This window comes from Apodemus sylvaticus, chromosome 2 (assembly GCF_947179515.1).
Source record: "Apodemus sylvaticus chromosome 2, mApoSyl1.1, whole genome shotgun sequence".
NCBI lineage: Eukaryota > Metazoa > Chordata > Mammalia > Rodentia > Muridae > Apodemus > Apodemus sylvaticus.
In genome coordinates this window covers 74,813,809-74,827,373 of record NC_067473.1, presented here as the reverse complement: position 1 = coordinate 74,827,373, position 13,565 = coordinate 74,813,809, and the positions used below count along the sequence as shown (strand labels likewise).

At 44.3% G+C, this 13,565-nt stretch overlaps 1 protein-coding gene across 1 annotated transcript; it reads right to left on the bottom strand.

The window, feature by feature from the left end:
* Positions 1–5,919: 5,919 nt before the first annotated feature.
* Positions 5,920–13,033, bottom strand: Npy (neuropeptide Y). Its single transcript, XM_052172527.1, has 4 exons — positions 12,966–13,033; positions 11,968–12,155; positions 7,842–7,922; positions 5,920–6,110 (listed from the first exon to the last, which is right to left on the bottom strand). Exons 2-4 carry the CDS (start codon positions 12,153–12,155, stop codon positions 6,086–6,088), a joined length of 294 nt encoding a protein of 97 aa, XP_052028487.1. The 5' UTR covers positions 12,966–13,033; the 3' UTR covers positions 5,920–6,085.
* Positions 13,034–13,565: the final 532 nt, after the last annotated feature.

The following is a 13,565-nucleotide window of genomic DNA, read 5'->3' as shown; positions in this document are numbered from 1 at the left end:
AAGATTAAAAAGTAAATAAAGGAGCATCCATGCTAGTTTTTTTTAACAGATATTATTTTCCTCATACTTTATCTCTTACCACAGAAAAGGAATTCACAAAATTTATAACTTCAGAAAGCAAACAACTATTTAGATTTTCAAGTTGAAATCTTTTCTCTTATAAAAAGTTAATTAACCATGAAATTAAATATTTCTGATTTCACAGAACCAATGTATTTATAATGTTAGACTATGGAAGTGCCTAGTCCAGAAATTCAAAACTTTCTTAATGTCTTTACAGCTGATATACCTCCACTGGGAACACTTTTGAAATTACAATTTACAGTTATCTAATGGGAAGAATGTGCCTCAAGGACAATCCGGGAAATCCCATGTGGTTGAATGTTTATATTCAGGCATAGATACTGCCTGTGGGATGAGGGGCTTGCTTGAGAGCGCCTTGATAGTCTGAGTGTTCCTTGTGTTGAGATCATTAGTGCTGCTGTTAGGAGAGCTGGGAGGGACCAACTCTCCCCCATTTGCTTGGAACTTGGGAGTGTCCCAGGATGAAGGACTTTGGTGCTAAACTTCAGATGGTCTGCGGGGGGAAAAAAACAGAATGGTCAGTCAACCCCTCCATTCTCATCCTCATCCCTCATCCCCCACCCACCAGCCCAGCAACTGATCTGCAGGCATTGGCCACAACTGCTGGGACCATTTGTGAAAACTCTGCTCTGCTAGGTGCCAGTTTCTTGCTGCCATGCTGAGAGGCATACTTGGGGTTTGATGGTCACCAGGGCTCTAACCTGTGCAGGGGGGCTTGTATGTGTGTGAGAGAAATGTCTCCTCTGTCACACTTTGTCACCTATGCCCTGGGCAGAATACCTCATCACAATAGCAAACCTTTCAAAAGCAGGTTACGATCAGTGAGATGGCCCAGGAAGTAAAGGACAAAGACACTTGCTGCTAAGCCTACTGACTTGAGCTCAATCCTGGAACTCACATGGTAGAAGGAGAGAATTGGCTCCTGCAAGTTGTCCTCTGAGTTCCACATATGTGACTTACGGACCCTGCCTCCCTGCCCACCTCATACACATGATACTTTAGCTCTAAGTACTTACTCTTCTCATTTTGTTGCCCAAACAAGCCCCTCATTATGAGGGGGTGGGCGGGCTACCAGAGGATGATCTGACATCATCCTCTCCCTTCCATGGTCCTGCTCCTCTCATCTCCTTTGCATGTACATCTGCTCTGACGGTCGGAGCTCACCCTGGGGTGGATGGCCAACGCTCAGCTCCCCAGGCTGTGAGGTCTGAGCTCTGCCTATGGGTTGCTGAGGCACCAGCAAAGCTTGTTTCTTTGGATCAGCTTATGATTGCTATTACAATCAATAATGATCCTGACATTCCTCAAATTAAGATTAACATGAACAGCTGCCAGCCACCACACACAATTCGAATGCACTCCCCACTCCTCACACGCATAGCCTCTTGTTTGTTTCCATTTAAACACCTGCTGATCGGTCTTGTACATGTCACTTAAGCACATATCTATCTCCTCCATCAGCTGATAGGTATTTAGACGCAGAGGACCATCTCCCTTACGCTGGTAGCACTCCTAGAACCTGGGAGAATGGTGGCCATGGAGAATACTCAATGACTGTTTCCAAAAGCGATGACAACCTTGAGACCCAAGAAATGCAAAGATCAAAGAGTCCCATTCAGACCTGGTCGATATCCCACTTTGTCGGTGAGAAGACCCGTGGTCTATGGTCTGCTGGCCTTGTTCATTCTTGCATTAAATTACATAGACCAGCTCATTTAGTAGGTAGTTCTGGTTTGAGGAGACTTGGCAGTGATAGAAAGGATTTACGTATTAGAATAAATAAAAATCCAATTATCCCAGGCAACCTTTAATTGAAAAATCATTTGAGTGATGCTATTCTCTCACAGAGAGCCTTTGTGGGCTGTTCCGCCAAGCCTGGCATATGTTCTGGCCTCAGTGTGATCATTCCCAGTCTTCTGCTTGATTCCAGGCTAAACTAGCCCTCACTGAGCATCTACTGTGTCAGGGAACAAGATGAGAGTCTGCACACACGGAACCTTGCTCCCCAAATGCACAGCACTTCACTTTTGCAGCCTGGGAATGAGCTTAACTTAATAGCCGTCGCTTAGCGTGATTAAAAATGAGCCGGGATGACACATAGGATTAATTATAAGTTATTCCACTTTAATTTTTAAAAAGAAAGGTTTCTGTGTGATGTCTCGCTGTACTAATTGTTCTAATAAGTGGGAGAAAAGGCAATGATTTCAGTTGTGACAATATCATAATCTTCCTGCCCGGAACCATAATAGAGGAACATTCACCAGAAATGCCTCACTTAAAGTACTGTTTTCTTTTACGACAAGAAAGGGTCTTTTTTAAGTTGTGATGGTATTGTAGCTGACTCCAGTGGTTTCCCTGGAGGAGCAAGGAACTCTTTTTCTATTGTGTAGAGGGGAATAAGGAGCTATACAGGCTTAATGCTTGTGCCTTAGAAAGGCAGAGAGGAATAATTAGTGGCCACCACAGTCATTTCTCTGGTGTCATTGGTCCATATAGAAGCTATGAACAGGTACACCAATGTCTGTGTGTTTCTGGTCTAAAGCAGAGAGAAAGAAGCCAGAAGATAGCAAGGCCTGTAAAACACTGCAAAAGAAATAGAGATAATCCCAGCACTTGGGAGGCAGAGGCAGGCAGATTTCTGAATTCTAGGCCAGCCTGGTCTACAGAGTGAGTTCCAGGACAGCCAGGGCTATACAGAGAAACCCTGTCTCAAAAAACAAAAACAAATAAACAATCAAAACAAGAAAAAGAAAGAAAAGAAAAGAAATAGAGAATCCCTACCTTCCTGGATTGAGTAGGGCTAACCTTCCATTTAGTCTCTACGCGTCCCAGTTTGTCCATCATGGTGAATTTCTGAATGAGAAGTCCAGTCCTGAGTTGGCTGAAGAAAGGATATTGGCAGATGCCCTTGTGATGGAAAGTCTTGAGGAAGAGTGGGTAGAAAAGGTGGGCCAATGCCTGAAGGAAATAATTAGAAGGTGGTTTGGGGCATGGTTTGATCTCAAGTAGGATTTACCCCTCAGAAATGGGGAATCATAATATACATTGCTGTCTTTTATCTGAAAGCCCTCTGTGATGTTAAGTGTCATCAACTTAATAGAAGGTTCAAGAATCACCTGGGAGATGAGCCTCTGGCCACACCCATGGAAGACTGATTACACCACTATGAATGATGCCATTCTCCGATGGGACTCGGGATCAGAGAAGAAGCTAAACCATCCTTTTTATTTTGAGTGGCATTTGCTGCTTCAGCTCATACCTCAGCCACCCCAGGAAGTCTGTCCTGCCTCCTGTACTCTCCCCACCCTCCGGTGGGTACTCTGTCTACTCTAAGAAACCCAGGAACCTAATTACTAATAGCAGGGAGGAGCTATCTCTGCCCTTGATTTATTTTTTGTAGTGTCAGGTACGTGATCTTTAAGCCTACTCTGAAGATGGTCAGTCGTCTGGAAATGTTTGAGAAATATAACTATGGGAGCCATTTGAAATGTAGTTTTTTCAATTAGTAAAGCTTATCATCATTATACATCATAAAATCAATTCTTGTTTATTAGGGATTGATAACCCAATTCATTGAAACACCTTCCCTACCTACCCCTACCTTACTTCTAACTTACCTAGGAAATGATTATCTCCATCTCATGAGTTAGAACTCGGAAGTCCTATGACTCTGAAAGTCAGAGTTTGACGAGCCATTGGCCCTAGACCACAGAGCTTAAGGGATGGTTCACAGTCACTTTTTAATATGATGTCCTGAAGCAGCTACGTGAAGGACTTTCGGCAGCAGGATGATGAAGGGGCTTAAAGGGGGGAGTATAGGGGGTTAGGTGAGTGTGGCTAGGCAGCGTGGGGGAAGGTGTCCAAGCGGGCCCTTGCCTGGGCACCTCTGCCCCTGAGGGACCACACACACAGAGACATGGTATAGAATAGAGTTTATTCAGAATAGGGGATGGGAGTTAGTGGGGGGGGGGCCGGGGGGAGAGAGAGAGAGAGAGAGAGAGAGAGAGAGAGAGAGAGAGAGAGAGAGAGAGAGAGAAGAGTGGAGGCCAGTCATGACCACGTGGAGGGGGGGGAAGAGCCCCAGGGGCAGAGAGGTGAGAGAGTATAGGAGAGCAGAGAGCAAAGAAAGAGAGGAGGAGCAAGTAGCCCCTCTTATAGTGGGCCAGATCTCTGGGGTGGGGCATACCTGGCTATTGCCAGGTAGGTGTGGGGTAGAGCTTAGACAAAACCCCAACACTATGAAGGGCTGATTATGGGAAAAGTGTGGGCAATTTGATGCTTAGGTTTGGTGAGATAAGAAGTTAAAACTTTCCTTTAAAATAAAGTTCCCGGGTTATCTTTCAATGTCTCATGCATATTACTCCTATTTTATTCACCTTGTGCAATTGAGAGTCTTTAGATAGTGACACATTCCCAGCATTTCTGGGTTGCCAGATGGCTCTGAGTCAACTTTCTTTACATAATACTAACTTCAGTAAACAAAATCTTCAACTGTAGTCAGTTAGGACCGAACACTCACATTATGTGATGGTAAATCGTGACTTAGTCAACCTTTAAAGATTAAAAAAACCACCACCTTCCGTGTATATCAGTATTTAAAGGAACCAAGGAAAATGAGGGGGATGTTTTGGAAATTACAGAACCATTTTCATCAAGGGGCCTTGTAAATACCCATCAAGGAAACTTGTAAATAGCATCACCGGCTTCACTGGCTGAAGAAATCTGAAAATTATTTATGTACAGAAAATACTTTGTATTAGAATATTCCCAAAGTCAGAATAGTCATTTGTCAAATATTCCAGTTAGTGAAGGACCAATGGGCCGTGATCCTATAAAATACCCTGAGTTGTCTAGGGACACTGTGGCTAATTTAGTCTTCTATAACTACTCTCTATGATATTAGCATATGACAAAAATCACTTATTTTGTTTTGTTCTTTTGCATTTGCCTTTGTCGTTAAACATTTTTTATTGACTATTTGCAAGCAATTTAAAGATATCACATATGATTTATAGGGTAGAACAAAACACCACTGTGAGAGGAGGCCCCATTTTCTTTGGTTTAGATTCCATTTAAGAACTGAATAGCAGGAGGTGGCAGGACACTCCTTTAATCCTAAGAGTTGGGGAGGCAGAGAAAGGCTAGATCTCTTCAGGGTTTGAGGCCAGTCTGGTTTACAGGGTGAGTACTAGGACAAAGAAATCCTATCTCAAAATAAAAATAAAAAGAAGTGGAGGAAGAAAGAGAGAGAGAGAGACAAAGAGAGAGAGAGAGAGAGAGAGAGAGAGAGAGAGAGAATAAAAAGAATTGAATCCCATTGCATTAATTTTAAACCAAGTCCAAGCAAACCATTGTTTGAGGAAGTTGAATGACAACTTTTAGCTAATTAACACTCCTCCCCCACCCCTGTGTTTTGGGACGTGATCATCCTGCCCAGTATGATTCTGACTCATCTTCAAATAGTGACCTCAATTCATGCATAGACTTTAGCTGATATGATGTGGTAGCCACCAGCAAACATGGCTATTAAAATGAATTTAAATTATAGGAAATGTAAATACTACTCCTTATTTACAGTAGTCACACCAGGTGTTTAATCCACTCATGACTGCTATAATAGATAGATGGATATGAGACATTATGCAAAAAGTTCTGAGACATAAATTCTTCCAAGGACAGCATATCTATTTATTTACTCTTTATGACCATTGCTTTAATATTTGTGAAACAAACTGAGTTTGCTACTTGAGACTGAGTATATAATTTAATGGCTAACCTAATCCTTTCTATTGTGGTAACAGATTATTCACTGAGAATACAATTTTGAATGCATGATACTTTATTTAAACACACATATATACAACAACAACAAGGGAAATGGGGCAGAATCCAGCCTGATGGTGGTGGCATGCATTGGTGGGACGGGCAGACTGGTTTCACAAGATGAGATGAGATGTGGGTGGAAACTAGGAGAAGTCGGGAGAGCAAGTTTCATTTCCCATCACCACATGGAAGGGTCTTCAAGCCTGTAAAACACAAGAGACAAATCATAGAAGCTCTCCAGAGTCTTACAAGAATGAGACTCTCCATTCTGAGTTACAGGATGATGATGATCAGAAGCTATTGGGAAGCCTCCTGTTGGCACTCTAAATAAGAGGCTATGGAGAACAGCATAATGAAGACCCAGTTCATCAGCTTTCGCCCATGGGAACTGGAGTCTCTAAGGGAGTACTTGGAAGCCTCTGTACATATCAAAGGAGCTGAGGGACTCCAAAATACTTCTGAAGATCAAAACTACAGGAATCACATGAAACTATAACAAGAAAGTTAGTGTTATTCAACTCTGAATATGGTTCTGTTGTTTCCCAGCAAGCCTTTTATGCAGTGAGATGCTATTTATTAGACCATAAAGAGCCCCTTTTAATAAAACAGCATTCACATGCAACTCCAAGGCTATCAACTTTTGTCTCCTTCTAATTGCACATGATTGAGTCTGTCAGTCAGAGTGCAATTAACTTTATTTCCTGCACTAACTGTGTTATTTCGAGCTACAAAACAAAGCAGGCAGCGGAGTTCTAAGTAGGTCTGGATCATCATTTCCAAATCCTAAGTATACATAGCCTAGCCTAAACTTTTACTGTGGCAAATATCCCACGCATATCAATGAGACACAGAAAGATGCTTATTGCTTAGTATCAAAAACAATGTTTATAATTTTCCACCATTCCCTAGTATTCACTGGTTGACTCTAAGTTGATGCCTCCAGGGACAGAAGCATTGTACTTTATTTGCTTACCTCAGAGAAACTATCTAGAGGTGGCTGGTCCTGCTGTCCCCATGGGTTCACCAAGGGGGACCTCATGAACCTCCTGCCATTCTCCAGTCACACTCACTGAATAAGCGTGCTAGTGACCTCTTCTGGGCAACAAGGTTTTTGATGGTGCAGAGTTCTGGGGCTTGGGGAACTATCTATCTAGCTGCTAGGGATGCAATAGGACTGGTGTGTTGAGATCTTGCTGTGATGTGGCGTGTGAGCAGGGGACAAGGTCAGCAAGTGAGGTCAGGGGTTAAGGAAGTGAGGCAGATTGCTTCTTTCAGCAGTATCCCTTCCTTGACCAGGAGGCACCTGCCGAGCTCAATGATGAACCCTTAGATCGTAAGTCTGACTCAAGACCTAGCTATACTCCAAGAGAGGTTCCAGACTGCAGATAAGCACCTAAGGATTATACATTACCCAATAGTGACTTATTGAATAAAATATGTAAATATATTGACTCAAAAGGTAGCCAGGAGCACCTGACTTATCTTCAGTTTTGAGTAAAGCCAGGAAGGGCAGAGTCAAAGATATGAGGTGTGAGGGCTCTTGGGCATTTGAGAATGCCACCGAGTGTATAAAAACTAGACTGTCCAGCCGAAATGGATGATTGGTTATTTCAATTTAGACTTGGGGGCTTGTTCTATGCTTCCTTCCTTCTAATAAGGCAAGGCATTCTATAGGGTATAACTTCTGAGCTAAAAGTCAGCCATATTTAAAAAGGGACCCCAAACAATATGTATAAGAAAATAATATTCCTTGGAAGTTAAGATTTGCAGTGAATGCATGAAATGCAAGGTCTTTCCTGAATGGTTCCCATCCCATCTCTATCCTCACCCTTCTTTTCTGGAGGCTGCTATCCTAATGTTCACACAGACTCCCACCGGCTTCCCCTGGCATCTTAAACTCTGTAGCAATATCTCCATCCCAAGATTTGCCATACCTTGTTCTGGGGGCATTTTCTGTGCTTTCTCTCATGAAGAGGTCTGAAATCAGTGTCTCGGGGCTGGATCTCTTGCCATATCTGAAACAATAAGAAAGTAAAATCGAGGTTTTATAAAGTAAGTTTGGGGTAACCATAGGAGAGAGGACAGGTGTCCCACCAAACGCAAATGTTATTCCCAGTTATTCAATACTAATAAGTATTCTCAGAGTGTGAGGCATATGTCACCAGCAACTTTATCATGACCATATATGCGCATACACATAGGCATACACATAGACATACAACCTGGTGAGATGGCCCAGAGGGTAAGAGTGCTTGCCACGCAAGCCTGGTGACCTAAGTTCATTTCCCAGAACCCAAAGAGGAAATGGAGCGACCAACTCTGGAAAAGCATCCTCTGACTTCCATGTGCAAGTGTGTGCATCCATCCATCTCTCTCTCTCTCTCTCTCTCTCTCTCTCTCTCTCTCTCTCTCTCTCTCTGTCTCTCTCTCTCTCTCATACACACACACACACACACACACACACATCAGGTTTAAAGGTTACATATACTTAATTTTTCTGAAGTACTTATAAATATTTTATTTTTGAAATTATACTGTAATTACTTCATTTTCTCCCTACAAACCCTCTCACATACCCCTTCCCCAGCTCACGGAGGTCAGAGTTGGTTCTGTTCCTTCCCTGTGTTCTGGGAATTGACCTCAGGCTATCAGTGAGGCACACAGGACTCTGCAGCCTGAGAGCACACACACTTACATCCCGGTCATCACCGCTCCCTCCTCACAGATCTCTACATACGCTGGATCTCACACTCTCCCCTCTCTGTTGGGAGCACTAATGCTTTCCCTGTGGCATGACAGAGTTCTACTGGCCAACAGAAATAGTAGGCTATGGTAAGGACAGTATATGGACCTAAGGTTACATTCCCCTGTAAACATAAAATAGACTACCTGCTTCAGAACACTGCTAAGGGTGTTGACAAGTTGATAGCACATTACATGATTTTCCCCATTCTCAGGAAAGGCTGGGGCGTCAGCAGCCACTCCATTTCCAAATGAAAACTTGGCATGGTCCAGATGGATTAACAAACAGGTAGAACAGCTGGACAAAGCTGACAGACGTTGTTCTAAGTGCCAACCCAGCAGAACTAACTCCAAATGCATTGGTGAGATTTCTCATTACTCCTGTGCTGAGACTCAAGGGGAGCAAAAGCAAACAATTCTCATCCTCACCACCTGACTCTCACATCATTTGTTAAGATTTTCTGTAAGATTAGACTAGAAGCAGGTGACTTGAACTTGGTTAAGCTGACCTTCAGTTGACTTTGTTAATCTTCATACTTTAGGTTAACCAACCTGAACTCATGTACCTTTATTATGCTCCAGAGAGTCAAAAGGACAGGCAACTGCTTCCCCCATTTTACAATTGTCCAAATGGTGGCTGGGCTCAGGGCTCTTTCTCTAATGCTGGATTATCCTTCTTCTGTGTAACAGGCATGCTATCCAAGGCAAGGATTCTCAGACCTGGCTTTGCATTACACTCACCAGGGGTTGCTTGAAGGTGACTAGAAAGCCCAGGTTCCACCTTAGAGGGCCTCATTTCATTGGTGAGGGTGGAGGCAAAGGCATTCTGCTTTAAAGTTGTGATAGTGACACAAAGCCAGGAAGGAGAAACATTAGTCTAGCGCTGTTGCTTTTCAACCTCTTCAATACTAACACTTAAGGGAAGATGATTCTTTACTGGGGAAAGTGGGGGCGGGTGGGAAGCTGGACTGGGCATCCTGGGATACTTAACAGCATCCCTGTCAGCTCCATACAATATACCAGTAGCACTCACTTCTGGTTGTACGGACAAAACAGTCTTCCCTCAACATTGCCCTATGCCCTACGGAGTAAAAATCACCTCCACCCGAGAACCACTGTTCTTAGGAACCACACAAACAGGACCCATAGACTAGAATGAGTGATCCAGCCTGCAGAAGCAGTAAGTCAGCAGCATGTACAGCAGCAGGAGAGCAGCTACAAATAGCACTGGCAGGAAGAAGGGAGAGAATAATTACAGATAAAACAGTCACAAAAAACACGGTAATTTTCAAAGGCATGGACTTCTGCGCATGGATCTTTGGTGGGAAGTCAACAAGTACACAATGGAGCTCCTAGGAGTTTCTAAAGAGAGCTTTTACCAAGATGATACAGGTTCTTTTTCATTGAACCAGATTTTCTTCCTGCGATATGCAAGCCCCTTTCACTGTTTTTCCCCCCTCAAAGATGGTGATTACATTGAATGTTAATGATGTGGTTCCATCCAAGGAAACTCAGTAGAAGGTTCCAGTTCCATAACCCTAAGAAAGCTTTCTTGAAATGTCCTTAGCTTTGTGATCTACAAAGTGGAGACAATGAAATTCACTTCAAAGTTTTGAGGAAAAGACTGAATGAGAGAGGACTAGGGAAACATGAAATGGTATCATTCTATACACTGTGGCAAAGCCATAAAGCAGCAGTCTTTGCAAAAAAAAAAAATGAGTTCTATATATTATATCTAAGTAATAAAGTTTGTTTTTTAAACAAAACAACAACCAACCAGACAGCCTAAAAAACAAAAACAAATAAACAAAACAAATGAACAACAACAAAACCTATGGAGTTGTGGCTGGAGAGATGCCTCAGTGGTTAAGAGCACTGGCTTAATTACCAGAGGTCCTGAGTTCAATTCCCAGCAAGCACATGGTGACTCACAAACCATCTGTAATGGGATCTGATTCCCTCTTCTGGCTTGCATTAAGACAGAATGCTTATATACACAAAATACATACATAAATCTTGAAAATGCTATCATTTCAATTGTGTAATTTATTTTTGAGCTGTACAGATTAAAAAAAAAAACTGAAGTCATTGACTTTCTGGGAAGTCTATATATTAGGCTTAAAAAACACAATTGTTTTTTGCCAGTCAAAATGGTCAGATTTCAAAAGATTATGAACCCCTATTACTTAAGCAATTCTGTATACATTGGGATTGTTTTTGCCAGAGGGCTTTCAGAATGCCATATACCTTTCTGATGAAATTAAGAATATACAACTGTTTTAGAAGCACAACCTCCCTTTTGTATTCCATCCAAACATCCCCTGGGTCATGAGCAGTTTAACTTCTCTCTGGAAATTTGCTATGCATAATTGAAACATGCTAAAGAACATTAATGCTTCCAAAGGGCTTGCCTATATGACCCTTCAAGGTTCTCAGTAATTGAAATGTGTTGTTAAATGATTTAGAACTAAGATGCACCAATTTTGCAAACTAAGTCCCACATTGTTTGTAAAATAGCTTGGATTTGATTTTTTTCCCCCTGCTTGATGTTAATCCTGAGAGGAAAGGAAAGGCGTGTCTCTTTGACTTTCTGGACATTAAAAACACAGATCACAGTGTCTCTCTCAGGGCCCAGGCAGAGTCCCTAATATAAAGGCTTTGTTTTGTTTTGTTTTTTCTTAATGGAGCACTTTCTTTTCAGAACTCAGTTGCTATAAAATGGAAAAAGTCAGTTTTTAAGACCATCTAGGAATTTTCAAGTGTGGGGCTGAGATAGTTCAGAAGAAAGAAACCCATGGTTCTATTTGTTCTTATTTATTTATTTATTTATTTATTTATTTATTTATTTATTTCCCTAAATGCTGCCACTCCCTTTGCCCTGGGCAGGCTGTAAGGTCTAGACACCCTTTTGACAGCTGGGCTGTGTCCCTGGTTTTCTTTGATGGTGGTGGTTGTTTATTCTAGATCAGGTTTCCTCTTCTATACCTTTACACTGCTGCACCCCTGCTCCAGTGCAGGCCTTTTCCAAAGACCAGTGCTTGATAGTTCTCAACTGACTAAGCGAAAAAAGAGCAGGAAAGGTGAGTGGGCGGCTCACCACCTCAGGCTGAGGGCTTCGAGAGAAAGTCTAGCGATAAAGACAATGTATCCAGTTTGTGGAGTGTATACGCAGCTCACATATTTATCTAGAGCTGCATTTATGCCCTATCCTGCCCTATGCTGGGACAGAACAAGGAGAAAGAAATGGTCCCTAGTGTCCAACATCCCCAGAAGCGCAGTTTTTTCAGGGCTCTAGGTAGCAGCCGCGGATGTACCCACCTCTGTCTGGTGATGAGATTAATGTAGTGTCGCAGAGCGGAGTAGTATCTGGCCATGTCCTCTGCTGGCGCGTCCTCGCCCGGATTGTCCGGCTTGGAGGGGTACCCCTCAGCCAGAATGCCCAAACACACGAGCAGAGACAGAGCGAGGGTCAGTCCACACAGCCCCATTCGCTTGTTACCTAGCATCTGTGGATACAGAAAGCTCAGACTTGGGGATGCTGAGAATTGCTCGCCTTTGTCCCAATTCCAGCTACCTCTCCACTCCAGACGCTCATCTATTCCCATACAGACCCTAGAAAAAGAGCCCAGATTGGGCAGGAGCCACTTCTACTGCTTTAGAGCACCACCCGCCCCGACCTGGCCCCTCCGCTCAGCCCCCAAATTTCAGGAAACTTCCCTCCAACTCTCCTGGTGCAAGGGAGAGGTCCCCCCCTTTTAGAACAAAATTATAAGTTCTGCCCTCTATCTTAAAGAACGACCACTTTTCTCCTCTCGTTCCTCAATCACCCTGGGAGGAGAAAACTTTTCTTCTGGGTCACTTTTGATCTGTGTGGCTACAGGCGCTGTGACAGTCCGATACCCAGAGGGTCAGTTCTGATCTTGGAGGTGACTGGGTGCAGGGCTCCCCATGTCTGAGACAATACTTGGGGGGATCTCCTTCTAGGAGCACACATGCGATCTGGATTCCTGGTTGTAACCAACCAACCAACTAAACAACCAAACAAATAAACAAAACCCCACCGCTGCCCCAGGATAGGTGTCCCCATGTTCTTCTCCCTAACCTAAGATATCAGGCACTGAAGCGGGGCGCCCAGATAGGAGAGCCCCGGGAAAGGGAAAGAGCAGGTGAATAGTCGAACAGGAGTCCAGCAAGTGAAATTTAGCCGCCCTGAAGAGCTGGGTACCAAGCTGGCAGAGCAAGCCCGGGGGGCTTCGGGTCAAATTCACCAGCATCTAGGAGCCCACGCCCCTATCCCAATTGGTCCTGGCACTCACCGTGGCGGGCGGGCTGTCGTCGCTGCGAGGCGAGTGCTCTGCTCTGGGTGCCTCTGTGAGGGTTGAGATCCACCAGTCGGATGAGAAGAGCCGGTCGCCAACGGGCTTTTTATGGAGAGCCCTTGTCGCGGCAGGAGGGGCCTCGGGGGCAGTCACGCCCGGGTGACTCCCACAGTCACTTCCCGCCCCCAGTGGCGGGGGAGGAGGCTGGAGCCACAGCCGCTCGAGTGGCGGCGTCTGGAGCCACCCACGCCCTAATTCTAGGCGGCCCGCTCGTGGGGAGAAGGGAACAGGCAAGAGCGAGCATCCCTCAGAGCCCTCTCTCCTTCTCTACGTCGAGTCCCGCCAGAGAGATGAAGCGGGGACCGCGTAGGTTGCTAGTGGCGGGAATTGCCAGCTCTCTGCGCGGGTCTATAGGGACCTGATATTCTCTTTGGGGAGCATCGCTGGGGCCCGCGCGCTCTGGGAGGGAGGCAGCCGAGCAAGGTTTTTCCTGCTCCCGATGCAGGTGTCCCGGACCGAGCAGGTGTCACGGACCGCAAGGTCCCCAGCGGCTTCCATGAACCTATTAGACCTACTGGTCTCCCCAAAAGGTGGACC

Bases quoted from the DNA above. Each gene is read 5' to 3' on its own strand.
- Npy (XM_052172527.1), bottom strand. From the start codon at position 12,155: ATGCTAGGTAACAAGCGAATGGGGCTGTGTGGACTGACCCTCGCTCTG. The intron at 7,923-11,967 runs GTGGGTACATCC...TTATTGTTTCAG, and splicing joins AATCTCATCACCAGACAGAG to ATATGGCAAGAGATCCAGCC. The intron at 6,111-7,841 runs GTATGGCAAATC...TGTGTTTTACAG, and splicing joins GAAAATGCCCCCAGAACAAG to GCTTGAAGACCCTTCCATGT.